This window comes from Rosa rugosa, chromosome 5 (genome assembly GCF_958449725.1).
Source record: "Rosa rugosa chromosome 5, drRosRugo1.1, whole genome shotgun sequence".
Classification (NCBI taxonomy): Eukaryota; Viridiplantae; Streptophyta; class Magnoliopsida; order Rosales; family Rosaceae; genus Rosa; species Rosa rugosa.
The window spans coordinates 3,508,412-3,526,360 of NC_084824.1; the positions used below are offsets into that span (position 1 = coordinate 3,508,412).

Sequence of the window (17,949 nt, forward strand, 5' to 3'; positions counted from 1 at the left end):
CTTAATTTTCACTTAGGAATAAGCCAAACTCCTTCATTGGTATGTTTCCCCCAAAGAAATGAAATAATTAAGAGGCCGATGGACCACCCACATAATACCATATTGCGATTTGTGAACCTAACATAACCCTCATTTCAAGTTTCAAATGACATGGGTCCCTAGTTCTATATCTTCTTATCCTAAACTAATCAAGATCGACCATATGAGCTAAGTTCATCAACCAACGTACCAGCTAGCTGGTTTTGAATTCCTGTCTTCTTAAAGAGACAAACATCCAAAGAGGTACAATGATATCACATTGTACTACTTTGGTTTGAAAATCTAGTACATTGATCATTCTTATAGGGGACAAATAGTAATACGACAGTTAACCGCCCCATTTTGTATTTATTCGTTAATCACACTCAATTAAGTTTGCGTTAAATTAATTTCGCAGTGTCTTTATCCATCACCAACACATTTACGTCTGTGTAATGCACAAAATAGCAATAGAATAAAAAAATGGCCACATCTAGTGTTTAACACACTTCATTAACGTTTAACAATGCCCCGTCACAGTCACAAAACCCATCATTAATCCCATAATTAAGTAAAAAACCACTAAGAACTTGATAATTGAATCCACCTGAAGTGGACTACACGATAAGTGGCTCATAGAATTTTCAGTGCTCCGACTTGTACGGCTTTCTGCAACTCCGGCAACCCCAGATTGGCATACGTCACCACCATCCTCTGCATTCGGGTCCCGTCGTTCACGGCATCATTCCTTATGCTCGTCCACCTGCACCCCCCATTCTCAAGCTCGCAGAGGATCAAGTCGCTCGGGTCGGAACCGTTGTGAAAACACACCAGACCTCCCATATAGCTCATCGAAAACGACGGCTTACAGTCGCTCTCGCCCTTCAACTTCTCCACCATTGTCTCCGGCATGTCACCGATCATCTCTTTCAACTCCAACGACTCGTCGTCGCTGACTTCCACTTCCCACAACTTCACTCCCTTCACGTCCTCCGCCTCTCCCACAACTCCCGCCAAAACCAAACGGCCGTTAACGAATCCAATCACGGAGCTAAACACCGTCGGATTCGGACACAGATCGTACGGCCCAAACCACTTCTTGGACTCCGGATCAAACGAGTACGTGACGGCCGAGCACTTCTCCGTCACGTACATTCTCCTCTCGTCCGCGGCCACAGACAGCCACGTGGACGCCGAAGAGTCTTTGAAAATGGCGGGCATGGACTCGCACGTGTCCCACGTGCCAACTTTGACATCGTACATTTCCACGGCCAGCGGGTCGTCCTCGTAGTCGCACGCGCCGCCTGCGACGACTACGCGATGGCCCACCACGGCAACAATCGGGTCAGTTCGCCACACGAGCGGAGGCGTGTTTGCGTGACTCCACTCCAGATGCAACGCGTCAAGGGAGAAAGCGAATTTGGAAGGGGAAAGCATGTAGAGAAGAGTCGAATGAGAGGAGCGTAGGGTGGAGATGGACTTGACCGGAGGATGATGAAGACTCCGATCGACGTCGACCCACACGTGCGAGGCCGGGTCGTAAGCACGTGCCGAGACGACGTAGGGGAACCTGGTGGTCTGACTGTGGACGACGAGCCAGGGTTTAACTCGGTTAGAGAAACGGAGGGTAGACGAAACGGCGCGGTTCCAAGACTTTGAGACGTGACACGCCGATAGGAGATGGATGAGGTGTAATTTGGATAGCACGGACTCCAAGACGTCTCCGTAGAGCGGTGCTTCTTCTTCAACCGCCGCCTTGGTCTGGTTCTGCTTAGGGTTCGCCGTTACTGCCATTACTGTAACAACAGAGAGAGATAGAGATCGAGAGATAGAAGAGTCTGATAGTTTTGAGTTGGAAATAAGGTTGTGAGTGGCGGGAGGGTTTTATAGGGACTATGCAGGGAGAAATTAGATATGGAGTGAATGGGATTTTTGGGATCCCGGTCATGCCCCCCCTTTTTTTATTTTGAGATTTAATTTCTATTTTTGTTTTTGTGTTCTAAAGAAATCCATTGATGAATGATGATGTGGGTATGCAACTGGTAAAAGATTTGGTTAAAATAACTGCATTTGAAATATTTAATTTGTATTAACCAACCGGTAGGTGATCTTCATCTCTTTGACAGTGATATCTGTTTCTTCCATTTATAATACACTAGCCATTTTTTAATACTGGGAAAAAAATTATAAGAGTTTGAACTAAAACTTGTCAAAATTGAAAGCAGCAATCACGGAAGTCCCCTCTAAACCCTGCTTAGCTAGGTATTATAGCGAGCTTGAAAAAAATTACAAATTTGGAAGTTTTTCTTGTTTTGGGTAATCGAAGTATAAGACCCGGCATAGGTCGATCTTATAATGCATTGGGTATGGAATGATGAGTAGACGATGATCTGAAGTCAGTCAAGAGAAAGAAATCCTGGCCGATCCTTGACTAGCTAGACGACTATGTGGGATTGGGTGCCTTGGACATTAGGGCGTTTCAAATAGTGTTTATTAAGTGTGTTTTCCAGGCATGCGCTGGTTTTAAAATACAAGCAGCCGTTTTGGACATCAATGAGCTGCCAGTTCTGTTGATTAATATTCTGTATATTTTGGACAATTTCAACGTATATGATTAATTCAGTCCTCCATCTGTACTCTTCAACTAAGGTAACCCAAATCACCTACTAATTAGCTAGTCTAACAATGCAATCTAAATGATCACGAGTACGTGTTCTTTTCTTTCTGTTTAATTTGGTTGATATGTGTAACTCTTTTCTTGTTTTTGGACGTAGAATATGTATATTTTTTAAATAATAAACAAATATGTATGTATACAATTAATAAAGAGAAAAATTCTAAAAAATAAAACTCATTAAAGATGATCGAGCAACGTATGGTATGATAAAATGTTGAATGGGAATAAACTATGGTAAGAAGTAGTTCAACCAAGTGTATTAAGGAGAAAATGCATTATATATCCATGTGGCCAATTAACCTATTACCCACCTAAAGTATAGTTGAAACACAAAGTTATGTAGCAAATATATCCTGTCAAGTAACTGATCGATCGAGTTAGATGCATTATTTGTGATCCATGTGTGTCTTAATGTTGGGTTGGCTAGCTAGTTAATTGGGAACTGGTAGGGTATCAAATATTCATAACAGGATAAGATCCAAGTGAGACAAGCATCCATATATTTCAGCCTCACATAGTTGTATGATATCTTCCCCATATTAATTCGACTCTATTAATTCCCAACTTCATATGGATCAAATTGTAGCATTCTTCATCTGTTATTTATGATTGGTAGAGCCTGATTAATTACCCGAAAATAACAGATACCGATTCTGTTTCATGTGGAATAGAATGGAGAACAACTTTGTCAAAATAAAATGTAGAGATTTTCCGTTTCAAAAAAAAAAATGTAGAGATTTTCATCAACACTTGCACAACAATCATTTGCCAATCAACACCAAATCCTTTGTAGAAAATGTTACTGCATGAAAATAGAGATTCACTAATTTTTTTATTTTACTTTTTTTATATATAACTATACGTAACATATTAAAAATATCAATCTTGTTTGTTGGTAATAAAATGGATAAATTCCTTCTATGGTGTTTGAGGTATGTCCAATTGGACGCTTTGGTACCTAGTCTTCAAAAGAGGACAATTTGATACCTGAACTTAGGCTCCGTTTGAAACTTTGGTACTTCGATCTGTTAATTTTTCTGTTAAATATAAGAATAAAATTGACATTTAGTATATATGTATAAAAATAAAATAAAAAACACGAGTTTTGTGGGTTGATGGCTGTTCTTCATCATTTTATGGGTATGAATTAATGCTTATGGGTTATGTTGAAGGTGAAATAATTGAATTTTATGTTTAAGAAATATAGTAATCACGATTTAAACACCCACGAGATTACTCCATCGAACAATGTCTAATCTCCTTAAAGTAGTCTCGTGAGTGTTCAAATCACGACAACTAAATTTTTTTAAACATAAAATTCAATTATGTCATCTTTAACATAACCCAAAACCATTAATTCATTTCATTTTCTCCCAAATGACCCAAAAAATGACGAAGACCCACAAACTCATGTTTTTTTTTTGTTTTTGTATTTTTATAATATATATTATAAATGTCAATTTCATCTTTACATTTAACTGAAAAAATTAACAGAAGTACCAAACTATCAAACGGAGCCTAAATTTAGATATCAAATTGTCCTCTTTTGAAGATTAAGTACTAAAGTGTCTAATTGACCATACCTCAAGTACTATACTAAGTGCATAATATTACTGCACTACGATAACCTGCTTCAATATGCCAATAAATTTGTGGCAGTAAAAAGAAAAGGCCTAATTTCTAAACAATCACAAGCTCTGTTCTTAAGCAGAAGCTCATATATAGTAAATTAAGCATAAGTTAAATGAGCTCGACTTTTGAAATTTCAATATCTTAAGGAATTGTTGAATGTGGGTAGCCACGCTAATGGCTTTTCAAGCTGGGTAGGCAATGGGGTCTGCTGGTCGGCCATGTTAAGACTTTAAAGGATAAACAGTCACACCCACTGATTGATATTTTCAAATATATATGAGAACTATTTGTTAGTGTTCTTGATTGTATTGTACGTTACAAGTTACAAGTTACAACTTACAACTGAATGGAGAAGTTAGTTGGGGTTGCCTGTCTACATAATTACATATAATAGATTTTTTTTTTTTTTTGACAATTACATATAATAGATTGGAAAAGGTGAAACCCGCATTATCGTTTATCAACCCAGAAAGCCCACCAACCGTATTACAACGACTCCATTTACCAAAATCCTCTCTATAATATTAATTGAAATGCATGGCATCACAAGCATGAGTGATGCTGATAGATCATGCATGTATAACTTGTACAAGTTGAACCGATAATATATATAATAAGAGGCTGTTGATCTTTGATCATAGTGCATGATCCACCCCACCTTGTTTCTCATGATCGAGTAAGGTCGCCAAAGAAAACCGGTAGAGAATTAATCCTCCGTGCTTTTGCTTTTGTGTCGAACAATTAATAACGATAATTAGTTTTTCATCGCTCTGCAGATATATTTTGTTAATTTGCTCATGTTGCTCGATCAGGAAACACAATTAAGGTCGGCCTTGATAGAATGATAGGCAAATTGTCAAACGAAAGAGGTTTTTTTTTTTTTTTTTTTTCCTACCAAAATATAATGGTATGATATATTAACGTAAGACATGCATACAATTATCTTAAAAGTGGTAAAATGAGTCATCAAAATAGTAATATTAGTCCTCAAAGTGGTAACATGAGTCCTTAAAGTAATAAATTTTTTTAGTTACCACATGAGTCCTCAAAATAATAATATTGGTCCTCAAAGTGGTAACATGAGTCCTTAAAGTGGTAAATTTTCTTAGTTTACCGTATGAGTCCTCAAAATAGTAATATTAGTCCTCAAAGTGGTAACATGAGTCCTTAAAGTGGTAAAAATAGTTGATGTATGAGAAATGTTAACATACCATAGCTTTACCCTATATATATATGTACTAGTTAAAATTAATGAGGTGCATGGTTCCGTGACTCTCTTATTCTGAGGAGAATCATATTTTGTTCTGCATGTACATGTCAAAATTAATGTGTTTGTTACATTTAGTCCTGAAATCGTAAAATTATTTCATTGAGCAACTATCAAGAAATGATAATACTGGTGTCATAACTCTAAGCATATTTGTTAATTACTAATTAACGACTGGCTAAGTTCACTTATTTCTAAGAAAAAACTTCTAGCTTCTTGAGAAGATATATTACGACGCTAGTTTATCCAAGTACAGAATTATGGTACAATAAGGTGTCATGTTCCTGAACACAGTTCTACATCAAAATAAGTGAGTGATTTACATGCACCGACGGATTTTTGGGGAAGAAAGCCTTATGTAAATGGGTTAACGCTTAGGCCTCGTTTGTTTCACGAAAGGGAAATCAATTCCCTTGTCTTTTTCATGGGGAAGGGAAACTAAAGTTTCTATCAGGTTTCATTTCATCTGTTTGGTAAAGCAGGGAAAGTATTCATGAAAGACCATTTGATTTCTTTTCCAGTGTTTGATTAGTGCAGGAAAGGAAAGTAAAAATATATTAATGTTTCAATAATACCCTTGTATTTTAAAATAAGAACATCATAAAAATTCAAAAATACACCAATTTTTTATGCAAGAGAGGGCATTGTTGTCCAAAACTTTTGTAATAAATGCTGGGAAATGGGAAGGGAAAATCAATCTCATGGGGTCTAAGTGGAATGATTTCCCCCCACCCCTACTTTCCCCTCTGTCAGGAAATTATTTCCGAAGTTTGTGGTTACCAAATAAAGGAAAATAATGACTTTCCTTTCCTGAATTCTCAATTTTGCGAAGCAAACGAGACCTTAATGTATTACATCAAGCTTTGTGTACAATGTGTTTGGCTCCAAAACCAGTCTGGTTGCAAACAGTCTCTTTTGAGTGCGCGGGCGTGCCAGCACCGTGGGGTGCAGTCGTCGGGGCGTCCCTTGACCTGACTTTTGAATCAAACGCTGTGGACGAGGAGAGCACCAACCTCGTCACCAGGTTCTTTTCTATGCCTTTCGGAAAAGGACTTCTTGCCTTACGGATATATAAGGGCTTGTGGTGTGATCTCTTGCGTCACCGAGTCGATACTTAACGTTGTAGGTTAAGCAGAGCAATCACCGGGAAGTAGGAGAAAGCACAGGTTTTGCTAAAGTGTGACTTTAGCTTCACTGGGTTGCGAGGGCGTTACCCTTGCTTCGCTGGTTTTCAACTAGGTTGAAAGTAGGTTTGCTCCGGAGAGGCTTAATTTGATAATCGTTGAGATTGATTGGAGAGTTGTTTTTTTTTCTTCTATATCGTCTTTAACCTCTATATATATGCTGCTTGCTGTAGATTCTCCTTCCTAATAGGAATGCAATACTATATTTTAGGCCACAGTTATTGACCTTAAATCAAATCAAAACACTTAATAGTCTTGATAACTACCGTGGGCAATAATAGATTAACTCTGTCGTAGCAATCTTCTAGGCAAGGTTAATTACCTTCTGGGAAACCTGGACGTAATTTTCTTGGATGCAAACTGTTTGCTATACACGTCTTGCAAATATATTCATATCTCCATGCAATTAAGGATGATAGTTTCCTTAATTGATCTTCTGCCATGCAAATATGTATGTGAGTATGGTAGCCACGTGTTGGCATTTTTCATGCAACAAAGGAGATTCACCTCAATTGACCCATGCATGAGCAATTATATATATAACTAGATTATATATATTCCTTGAGGATTGCAATCAAGTGATTGATTCCTACCCTTGTTCCACCTTAATTGCATGGGAAACCATAATTGCTTGCATGGCTAGGCCACGTAACCTACTCCATATATGTAGCTGCCATCTTCCCTCTTGCACAATACTTGGTAATCAAGCAAATCACCATATTTAATTATCAAATATTTGATAATTAATAGTAAATCAATGAATATCCAGATTTGCTTCAAGATTGTTTGGCCTCTAAGTATGCTTTATTTAGCCTCTAAACATATTCCGAACTTGTCGGAAATATATAGCTTGGACCACGGATATTGACCCGAATTTCTTCGAGCCCCGTTGTCGAGCAAAAAAGTTTATTTTGAGTTCAAACACAATGTGATGAAGTACATATCGTTATTCAAATAAAGTAGTTGATCAAATCGTTAGGCCCAAGTTGGACCCTTCAAGACTTCTTCGGGGATTAGAAACTTGGAGTTTAGCCTAGCCTAGTTGATTCAGCTCATCCGGCCTCTCCGTCAAGGCTCTACTTTGCCATTGACTGATCCACTGTTGCTGCGCGCTACATCAGTACAATTAGCAATTCCCCCTCAAATTACAAGGCCTCTCTTACGGCCATCAGGATCAGAAGTTGCGCACTGTAGTAAGAATCAGACTATTTATATAGAACAAAAGTCATAAGAATGTGTTTTCTGAGGCTGCTTGTACTAAATGGAAATGGAGGGGCGGCAAATATGAAAGCATCATTTTAATCAACCATGGACATAGTCCAGGAATCAACTTTTGATTCATGCTTCGTTTCGCTCGAGAGAATGGATACTCCACATCGAGAACATACATCTCTTCGCTCAGACTCCATTGATTGAGGCGCTTTGAAAGCGTCATTTAGATGGCTCCTAGTGTTGGTGGCGCCACCAATATGGCCAGAGGTGTTGCCTCCCTCTCTCTTTCCATGTTGACCTCTTCGGTTCCGTGTTCGCCTATTTTGGCGGTTACCTTCCCAGGTAGAGCCATTATATGGACCAGAACGTCCAGTAGTATCCCTAAGATTAGGGTTTCACTCTTGGCACCCCCTCTTAGTGGCGCGACTATAATTGGATTCTGGAATATGCTCTGTTTCCACAGATCTCGAATTATAGTTCTTCACAAGTATGTTGTCATGCTTTTCAGCGACATTCATAGCTCCAACAAGCTTATGAAACCTTGTGATTCGTCCTGTAGTAACATCTATTCGATAGTTCTTAGCAACCATAAATGCAGAGACGGGGAAGGTAGAGAGAGTCTTCTCAATCAACAGCGCATCTGTGATCTCTTTACCACAGAATTCCATTAAGGATTTAATGCGAAGTGCTTCCGAGTTGTAGTCAAGAACTGACTTGAAATCACATAAGCGGAGGCTATGCCATCTCACTTCTAGGTTAGGAAGCAGGGAGTCACGGACATTGCCAAATCTTTCTTCGAGTGAGACCCACAGCCTTCTGGGGTCTTCTTCATTCATACACTCGTACTGGAGCGAATCATCCATATGACGAGTCATTATGATGATGGCTTTCACCTTATTTGCCTCTAAGGCTGCTCTATTTGCTTCCAAAGCTTGAGCTTACTCAATAGTTAGCACGTCTTGGCTAGACTCGAGAATCGTATCCAGGATTCCATTGGTCTTGAGATGTTGGCGGACATCACTAACCCACCTGTGATATCCAGAGCCAGTTGTTCCCAATGGAGCAAAATCCAATTTGTTCAAGTTACTTATCCTGAAAGAAAACAAGAAAAAAGGTTAGTTTCAGAGCGGGAAAAGCTACCACGAAAAATATAAAAGTTCTGAGTGTAGTCGCTTTCAAGAAATTAAGAATTTCTGAGCGTAATCGCTTCTAAAAAATTCAATTCCAAGAGGTATTGGATTAGATCGAAACAACGACGTAAGTGGTCGATCATAAATTCTCTACAAACTCTAAGTTTGGAGATCTCAACAAGCTCTAAGTTTGGAGTGGGCACGAACCCCCACAGTTCGGCTTAATTAGGTCTCCCCTATGAGGAAGAAAAGGGGGGTAGAAGAAGGGCGTTTGCAAGTCTCCGAGAAAAGAAGAGAAATTGAAAAAACTCAAAAACTGGAACTTTTAGTAAAACATACCTCTTAGGGTTGCAGTGTGCCTTTGATCCTTGTTGTAGGATTGCAGACGAGCTTTCGATCCTTGGTCGGGATTGCAGAAGCTGCTTCAATCATGATTACATGCAGTAGAACTTCAATCTTGGTTACGTGCAGTCGAACTTTAATCTTGGTTACCGGGCGGTGGCGAGGGTGCACGGGCGGTGGCGAGGCTAGCATGGGCTACGGGCAACAGAGGCGTCGGCGGTGGCTAGGGTTTTTGGGTTTTGGAATTTTAAGGTTAGGACTTCGTGCTGATAACGTGTTTAAGGAAAACCAAAATTAGGAGAGAATTGAGTCGTGCTTTCATTGATAATCCTATAGAGGATTACAAGACATAGAATAAGAGTTGTACAAGGAAAGATAATCGTACAATTAATCGGATATCTATGAATATTTCCGAGAATAACTCTAATTCTAAACCCTATTACAACTAGGTCAAGTAACCTAGAGTTTGAGCCAGACACATATTCTGGATTTACTTGAACAATTTTTTATTTTTTTAGAAAATTTCATTATTTATTCATGGCCAAAAGACATGTACATCAAATATTGTCTCATACCCAAAATCATATTTGGCATAAGCAGCCAAGCAAATTGACAGGTAACCCTCATTGCAAACAAAAAGACCCAAACCCTCACAACCTAACTCTCCTTAATAATAAATTTAGTGGCCTAGAGACCTCAATTAGTGTACAATTAGAGAAACTAAGAATTAAACCGACAATTGGATGCAGGCGAAAAAACTAGGAAGGGGACAAAACCCAGTAGAACCACTAGAAAATGGGGCTAAAACTAGGAAATAAAACTAGAAAAATAAAAGTCAACCCAACAAGGCCCAAGGACCTGGCCTAGAGGATACAGCCCAATCACCACAGTCTTGAACACCGTCGATGCAGGCGTGCCGCCTGCTCTGCCGCCGTCGCCATTGACAAGCTTTGAAGCAACAGCCACCATCGACTGGAAGCCATCCCGCCAGCTGTGCCCACTATAGCCACATCCTTGACCAAGATCACCCGACCGGCGACGACGTCCCAATATATATTGAAATTGTACTAGATTATTACTAGTAGGTCATGGACAGAGCTATGATTTAAAAACAGAGGAAGGCTTTTTGACAGAGGAGGTGTTTTGCTTGTATAAATATGAAGGGTTATGACTATTGAAAGTGTATAAAATGCATGCGACTAAAATCTTCCATGGAAACTGTCATTGATGAGATAAGGAATCTCTTTGTACCTTTTCATCTTGCCCATGAATAATCGTTTCTGCAGGACACTCATAACTCTTCCAAATGGCATGGGAAATTCAATATTACCCCACCTGAAACAATTATATCAACGGTAACATAAAACATTAGAGAGTAGAGAATCTAAAAGGCCGAGAAGGTAATAATAACGAAAGATGTCTTTTATTATGGACTTTCAAATGATTTGAGGAAGTCAATTTAACCATTGGTGTTGACGATGATGACAACTCCGCCATGATGCCACGGACAATGAGCACCGGGTTATGGTATCATTTGTTGGAAAAGAAGGGCATCTATAAAACTATTCGGTCATTAACAACGAACACGAAAATATTTTCTCTAAATTATTAGTTACACAATAATACAAACTGAGTTACAATAACTTGATCAGATCCAGATCAATAGAGATGACCTCCACCTCGATCCATGTCGTAATTTTAGTTTCATATTCCGTACGTATAATGTCTCATCAATTATGTATACATATAATGATATAATTCAAAACCTCCAACTGACTGGAAAAAGAAACAGAAAAACTCCTACTAGAATCAGGGGAATATTTTACAATCTCAGATTTGCAGTACTAAAAAGAACCAGTCCTTGAAAGAAAACAAAAACCAGAGACGTAATTTTGAGAACTCATCAACCACCACAGCTAATACTGCAGCATCTAATTTTCAGAAAGCACATAAAAGATGGAACGTCTCAACCGCTAAGAGCTCATAGCCTCATACCAAACTACCAAGCAAACCAACAAAAAGGGCCCTAGAGTGAGTAGAGTCTAACTGAGTTACTTCATGCTTTCAAGACTTTTTCAGGGATTGATGCCATACACTAGTTATCTCGAAAGTGATCACTTCGCTTGATTACTCTTTGTCCACTGTTTTGGGTTCTGTATCCATAAAAGACGATTCAAGGGGCAATGGAGGTTGATGTGCTGCATATATGTAGCTCACCATTATCATCGGCCATTAGCATTTTCCTTTTCCCTTGTGAAAAAGACACTGGGGAGAGAGATTCGAATTCAGGACCTCATGTATACGGAAGGTGTGGGCATAATGATCTTTTCCTCAGGACTGTTATGCATTTCAAATTTGCGGAGGTTCTGGTATTAACAAGGAACCTGATATCCAGAGAAATGAATACCAATTTAAACTTTTTATTATGGTAATAAGGTCACACAGTACCATCCCACTATCATATTACTCATTGGCACATACAACTACATCAACTTTGCTGAGGTTTTTGATAGAATGAAATTGGTACAAAGAGCTTAACAAAAGAAATTGGTACAAGGTATGGAGCTGACACTTGCCGCAGAAAAAAAAAAGATGAGATAGGCAAGAAGAGAGAGCAGCAATCTTCAGACAATATTATCATGCAGCAGCACTGATGCACTGAATTGCCTGCTTGCAAATACCAGTCATTGTTGCTTCAGGACCATAGACCTATAAGAGAACAAAGAAACAGAAGAAATGATGTCAGATATTTCTCAGCAGAGGCTCTTCATATATCAGCGACATATTTGCTTTTCCTTAATCTTATTCAGTAATGATTTCAAAGATTGGTTACCTCAATAGGGAGGCCAATTTCCTCTGCAAGTGCCCTCATTTTTGCAAGTCCCCTCTGGTAGTTGGGACCTCCTCTCCTGACATAAAGATGCATCCTAGCAGCTTTAAGCTTTGATTCCTGATTAATCAAAATATGGCATTGTCAGTTTTCACACTTAGAAAAGATAGTAACAAAACAAATACAAATTTTGGGTTTAGCATGGTAGATTTAGCTCACCTTCTCCTTCAAGGCTCTAATGATGCCATTGAATGTTGCAGCTACATCAGTGAAGTTAGCAATTCCCCCTCCAATTACAAGGGCTCTCTTACGGCCATCAGGATCAGAAGTTGCACACTGTAGAAATAATGAGATTACTTATACAGAACAAAAAGTATGAGGTGCATAATCATGTTTCTTGTACTTCAACGAAAAATAGAGATGTGGCAAATATGAATGCAGCCTTTTAATCTACCATGGAGTCATGGACATAGTAATATAATGCTAAGAGTGAAAATGAAGAGTTCTTACATCAATCACAACTCTGGCATACTGCAATACCTCCTCTTCATTTGGTGCTCCACTATATTCAGCATAGTTTCCGAGCTCATTAGCAAAGCCAAGATCACCAACCTGACCAAGGAATGATATTTTGGGTGTGAGCAATCAATGCCAAGGAAAACCAAAGGTTCATAAGTTACAGGGTTCAAATCCAGTTAAATTTCTGAATCTTAAATGACCGCACCGTGTCTGCGTAAATAACACTTGCACCTCCTCCAGCAACCATAGTCCAAATTCGTCCCTTAGGGTTCAGAACTGTAAATTTCAAAGATGCACTTGTCTGCAAGCAAATGATAAATGAACCTGATTAAAGCTGGGATACTAAATGGATAATATCAAATGAAATGTGACAGTGTTACCATCGTGACATTACAGTTAAGAGAGGAATCAACTGACTCTGTAAAAACTTTAATGGAGAGAGTCGGTAATCACAGGACCACAAGTTGTATACAACAACCATGGACTAAGGAAGTGTAGAAATATGAAGGATATTTCCTTATGACTTTCTTTCAAAATGCATGCAACTCAAATCTTCCATGGAAACTATCATTATCAGTTAAGGCATCTGTTTGTACCTTTTCATCTAGCCCGTGAATAAACTTTTCTGTCGAACTCATAACTCTTCCAAATGGCATTGGAAATTCAATATTGCCCCACCTGAAACAATTATATCATGTAAGGTGGTGTTGAAAGTGGTACGCTAAAACAGAAGAGCCATCAGATTGCATTAAATAGCTTTGGCCAAATAACAGAGCTGGGAAGGTAATAATATAACAAAAGAAAATGAACTGTACTTTTTGAAGTTCTTGAAAGCAGCAGTGTCATCCAGCTCGCCTCTCATATCCAAAGGATATGGCTTTCCATCAACCAATGCAAAAGGATTCATCTCCAGAAAAGTGAAGTCGAGATCTGGAACATACTAATTGTAAATAAGGTTCTTCTTACAAATGTACCATGAAATGGAATTGTCAAAGACTTTCTAACACACCTTGAAATAGAGCAAATACGGACTTGATAAACTCCTCAATTTCGCTCTTAATCTGGATTTAAGAATACAATTTGTTAATGATTACCAATATGAGCCCAAATGAACATGAAATCAACAGAATAACATATTATTGCACCCAGCCACTAATAAATTAAGCATAATCAAATAACTTTTTTTTTTCTAGTCAGAAGTAAACTGGGCATTGATGTATTAAAAGATGGAAACCTATAGTGTAAAACATGAAAAGTGACTTCCTGCAAAGACATAAACAAAAACTAATATACCATATCATTGAGCACAAAGGTATTACCTCCAAGGGAAGGGTTGCAACAAGTGGAGCAGATACATCTGGTGTAAGGGAAGCTCCCGTTGGGACAAATATGGTCTTGACCTGTACAAAGTATAAGTTTTTTATAAATAAGAAGCTTCAAGTCTTTCCTACAAATCTCTTCCAGGTTCTTTAGATTATTAATAGAACAAATAAAGATGCATTATAGGATTTCAGATATATTCAGTAACAAAATGACATCCGAAACATACCTTATCCCAGTTCTCCTCAATGTCAATTCCTCCACACTCTGAGAAGCTTATGCTATTCCCAAGTCTATCTGAGACGATGTTAATGTAAAACTCTTCATTGTGGGGAATGAAGGGCTCAACAATGAATGTTGTGATGGGTCCTTTGCAGCCACCCATCTCAACCTGTAAATCGGAAATTAAACATGTAAGCGGAACTCTCCCAATTGTCAAAAGGAGCGATATGTATGAAGCCATAGGAAACTTAAAGTACCTCTTTGCCTAGGCGCTCCTTCACAAAGGTGGCGACTTGAGCGAAATCCAGGTTCAAGGCAACCAAACCACTCTTCCCACGCTTTCCAAACAACATGTCAGGCTTGACAACCAACTTGGAAGTAGAGAGCCAAGTCTCCTTCTCAAGTAGCTCATTGAAATCAGTTGATTCGGTAATCTAAAGATCGAACCAAAAAAGAAAAAGGAAAAAATCAATAAGCTACAACTTGCAAAAAAATTCATGTTCAGCAACACATCAAATATACTTCTTCTAGACAGGGATCACACAAACAGATTGCTTAAATCTTTAACAACCTAGTTAAGCGCATATGTGATCTAACAATTGGCTAAAGCATTGATCTTTAACAATCCAGATAAGGGTAAATGTGATCTAACAATTGGCTAAAGATTTGATCTTTAACAATCTAAAAACTCTCCTCAATCTATTGAGCTCAAATTAGATCTAACTACTTTAACCATTGTACTCTGTAACCACCATTTACACAATAACTTAACCACATGATTTCTTCAAATGTATCATAAATCTTTCAAAGCTTGAATCTTTAAGATCCAAAATGCTTGAGCAAAATCTGAATCAAAGACTGACCTGGGCAGATTTGAGAGGCAATTCACGGCCAGCGATCCTCTTGAAGTGTTCCTTCAACAACCTCTTGGAGTCGTACTCTCGGATCTTCTTGCGTGCCATTTCTCACCTGCTATGATTTGCACCACAAAATCAAAACCAATCTACCAAAAGAGACCAACTTTATTCAATTCTCAAGTGTTTGATGCAACCTTACCTTAAAAGAAGAGTTGGGTTTTGGTGTTGGGTTTGTGGGAGTTAGGTAGGAAGATGCAATTCTAACTGATTTCTTTGGAGCCAGCAAGGGTCGCGTCTATATATAGCTTCACAACGAGAACGCCATTTTATTTTTTTCTGAATTTTATTTACAGGGTTTGGTTGGTGGGGGCAAAAACCCTTTGATTATTTTTAGCGGCAACAAGCACACTAACAAACACATGCGCAACCTACCAATTTGGACCAGAGGGATTCAACCACAGCCTTGTTTTGTAGGTTTCTGGTGCGGGATGGGATCCTGTGATTTGCGTACTACCACTACTTGATGCTCTTCCAGTCTGCATCGCCGTCTATCTTTTCTACTTGTTGTTGTGATCATCAAGTCTCCTCTTTGTGGAGTCCAAAAACGGCAACTGAGAGTGATGCGGACTCTTGTCGTTTTATAATACAAAAACACATTGTGACTATTATTTTCCTCACTCATTAGAAAGTGAGTGTGGTTGTTTTGTTTTTTTCATGGATATGCGTTTATGTGGAATATGATATAATCTCTTGATGGAGGAATATGATATAAACTCAACTAGTTTAAAAATAACAGATGTCTGATCGTGTGTGTGTATCGAATAAAAAATTTTAGAAATCAGATTTAAAGTGAAAATTTTATTATGTCATATCATTTAAACTCATCTCAAATTATTAGATTTTGTGTTGTGGCGTTTTTAACTTTATATTTTGTTATTCATCTTTGCCAATGAGAAAATATATAACCATGTACAATTCATTTCAAATCAAAACATCTTCAATATCATAAGATCCTAATAAAATAACTTTAGCTATGTCATCAAAAAAAAAAAACTTTAGCTATAAGAGTTTCAACAAATGTGTTAAGATCATTTATTAAATGCTTGATGACTTCTGTGTAGGATTCTTTTAGTTGTTGCATATTCATGTTTCTTGTTTGTCAAAACCAGAGGGCTACTTGGCGATATGAGCTATGTGATTTGCCACACAAGGCTGGAAGGGATGTGTGGGATTAATTTGGGATAATATGTGTTCATAAATTCAATAATAGATCGACTCTATCTTTGAGATATATGAAATGGGCAACTACACCAGTAAGAGACAGACATGTATTGTATCTGTGACGTGCTCTTACCAACCCAGTAAGAGTCAAAGGTTAGCACTTGGTCAACACTGTACAGCAGCTCTCTCTAGTTGACTCGATCAGTTTAGTCACAATGCATCTGTGTTGATCATATTCATGCACATATTTGTAGTATAAAAATGATCACATCAGAATCAGACTTTAAGCACGTAAAGAATAACATTTCTTTCACACACATTTCATCGAATGATTGAACCAAGGCAAGAGGGGAAATGAAACTAGTTTATCTAATTTTGTAGGTAAATTAAACGTGAGGGGTTTGATCGTTTGTGCAAGTCACTTTCTTGTTGGTGTGCGCATTTAAATATATATAATAGGAGATCCAATAAATATTGTCATGGGTGGACACTGCTGAATCTTGACTAGCTTGATCCCAGATTAAAGGTGGCCTTTAAGTACCCAAGAAAAAGAAGAAGAAGATGATGGTGGATGCAAATACAGTTTGTTTATATATAGGGTTGGCTGGCCTCGTTTGACTTAAATGTTCTGCATTTGTCTTCCACTATATGAAATGAAATAGGGAACTGCTGCTGCTTCTGTATCACATGAATTTGCTTTGGCTTTTCACTCCTGCTAACTAGTACATACTCTGGTTAAAACTGTTAATTTTGATGTTTTCAGAAATAAGTTTATGGCTTGGGAACTTGGAATAGATGAACAAGATCACAAATTCACAACCAGGCTTTAGAAACTGATTAGTAATTAAAGGAAGCTTGGTAATTGGATTTTATACTAGTAAAACGCAGTCATAATCAATCTGTTTTCTTTGGTTAATATAATCAAATCTATTTCAATGCGTGTGTGAGAGGGAAAGTGAGTGTGAATAGAAATTGAAATATATGATTTCTTGGTTTTATGTGCATTTTTTCCATGCTCACATAACTAGTTACATTAAATCATTAATAGAGAGTCTACATCTTGCATTCTTTGACTTTACCCCTCTATTTATTAATAGACATTCTCAGTTCTGTTTTCATCGAAACTTTTACATTTACTATGAAAACTAAACCAATATTAATTGGGTAATATGGATCTTCGGATTCCTATATTTGGAGCCTTGGAAGCTTATGAAGAATTTCTAATGCAAAGTTGTCTATGAAATGTGTGCTACTCTTTGGAGTGGTTCATCTGCAGGCATAGTGCTTATTAAGACTTTGATTTGGCTGCGGATCACTCAGTTACTTAACATTGCTTACTAATGATCGGAGAGGTTACAAGCTAGCTGCAAATGTCTGATGAAGCATCATACACCAAGTGCGCAGTACTAGCCTACTTGGTAAGTACTCGAACAAGTACATGTTCGACCATCATTGACCAACTACTCCTCGACTCCTTTATCAATCTCGATCCATATCAATATGAAGTTATGAACTAGC

General features: G+C 38.1%; 2 protein-coding genes across 3 annotated transcripts; both read right to left on the reverse strand.

The window, feature by feature from the left end:
• Positions 1 to 508: 508 nt before the first annotated feature.
• Positions 509 to 1,959, reverse strand: LOC133710589 (F-box/kelch-repeat protein At1g23390). The gene has a single exon (XM_062136699.1). It carries the CDS (start codon positions 1,810 to 1,812, stop codon positions 652 to 654), a length of 1,161 nt encoding a protein of 386 aa, XP_061992683.1. The 5' UTR covers positions 1,813 to 1,959; the 3' UTR covers positions 509 to 651.
• A 9,903-nt stretch (positions 1,960 to 11,862) lies between these two features.
• LOC133709968 (ATP-citrate synthase alpha chain protein 1) lies at positions 11,863 to 15,570 on the reverse strand. 2 transcript variants are annotated; one of them, XM_062135930.1, is made up of 13 exons: positions 15,410 to 15,570; positions 15,217 to 15,325; positions 14,611 to 14,787; positions 14,361 to 14,522; positions 14,131 to 14,211; positions 13,821 to 13,872; positions 13,627 to 13,741; positions 13,408 to 13,489; positions 13,017 to 13,112; positions 12,803 to 12,904; positions 12,512 to 12,628; positions 12,296 to 12,412; positions 11,863 to 12,171 (listed from the first exon to the last, which is right to left on the reverse strand). In XM_062135930.1, exons 2-13 carry the CDS (start codon positions 15,313 to 15,315, stop codon positions 12,100 to 12,102), a joined length of 1,272 nt encoding a protein of 423 aa, XP_061991914.1. In that variant the 5' UTR covers positions 15,316 to 15,325; positions 15,410 to 15,570; the 3' UTR covers positions 11,863 to 12,099. The 2 variants fall into 2 exon arrangements, with proteins under 2 accessions (XP_061991914.1, XP_061991913.1); XM_062135929.1 differs by having other exon boundaries at positions 15,217 to 15,322; positions 15,410 to 15,567.
• Between the last annotated feature and the right edge of the window lie 2,379 nt (positions 15,571 to 17,949).

What these genes read in the sequence shown, in the direction of transcription:
- LOC133709968 (XM_062135930.1), bottom strand. Translation starts at nt 15,315, where the DNA reads ATGGCACGCAAGAAGATCCGAGAGTACGACTCCAAGAGGTTGTTGAAG. An exon ending in TTGCAACCCTTCCCTTGGAG is followed by an intron (nt 13,873 to 14,130) that starts GTAATACCTTTG and finishes TCTTAAATCCAG; the next exon opens with ATTAAGAGCGAAATTGAGGA. An exon ending in AAATTGGCCTCCCTATTGAG is followed by an intron (nt 12,172 to 12,295) that starts GTAACCAATCTT and finishes GTTCTCTTATAG; the next exon opens with GTCTATGGTCCTGAAGCAAC.
- LOC133710589 (XM_062136699.1), bottom strand. Translation starts at nt 1,812, where the DNA reads ATGGCAGTAACGGCGAACCCTAAGCAGAACCAGACCAAGGCGGCGGTT.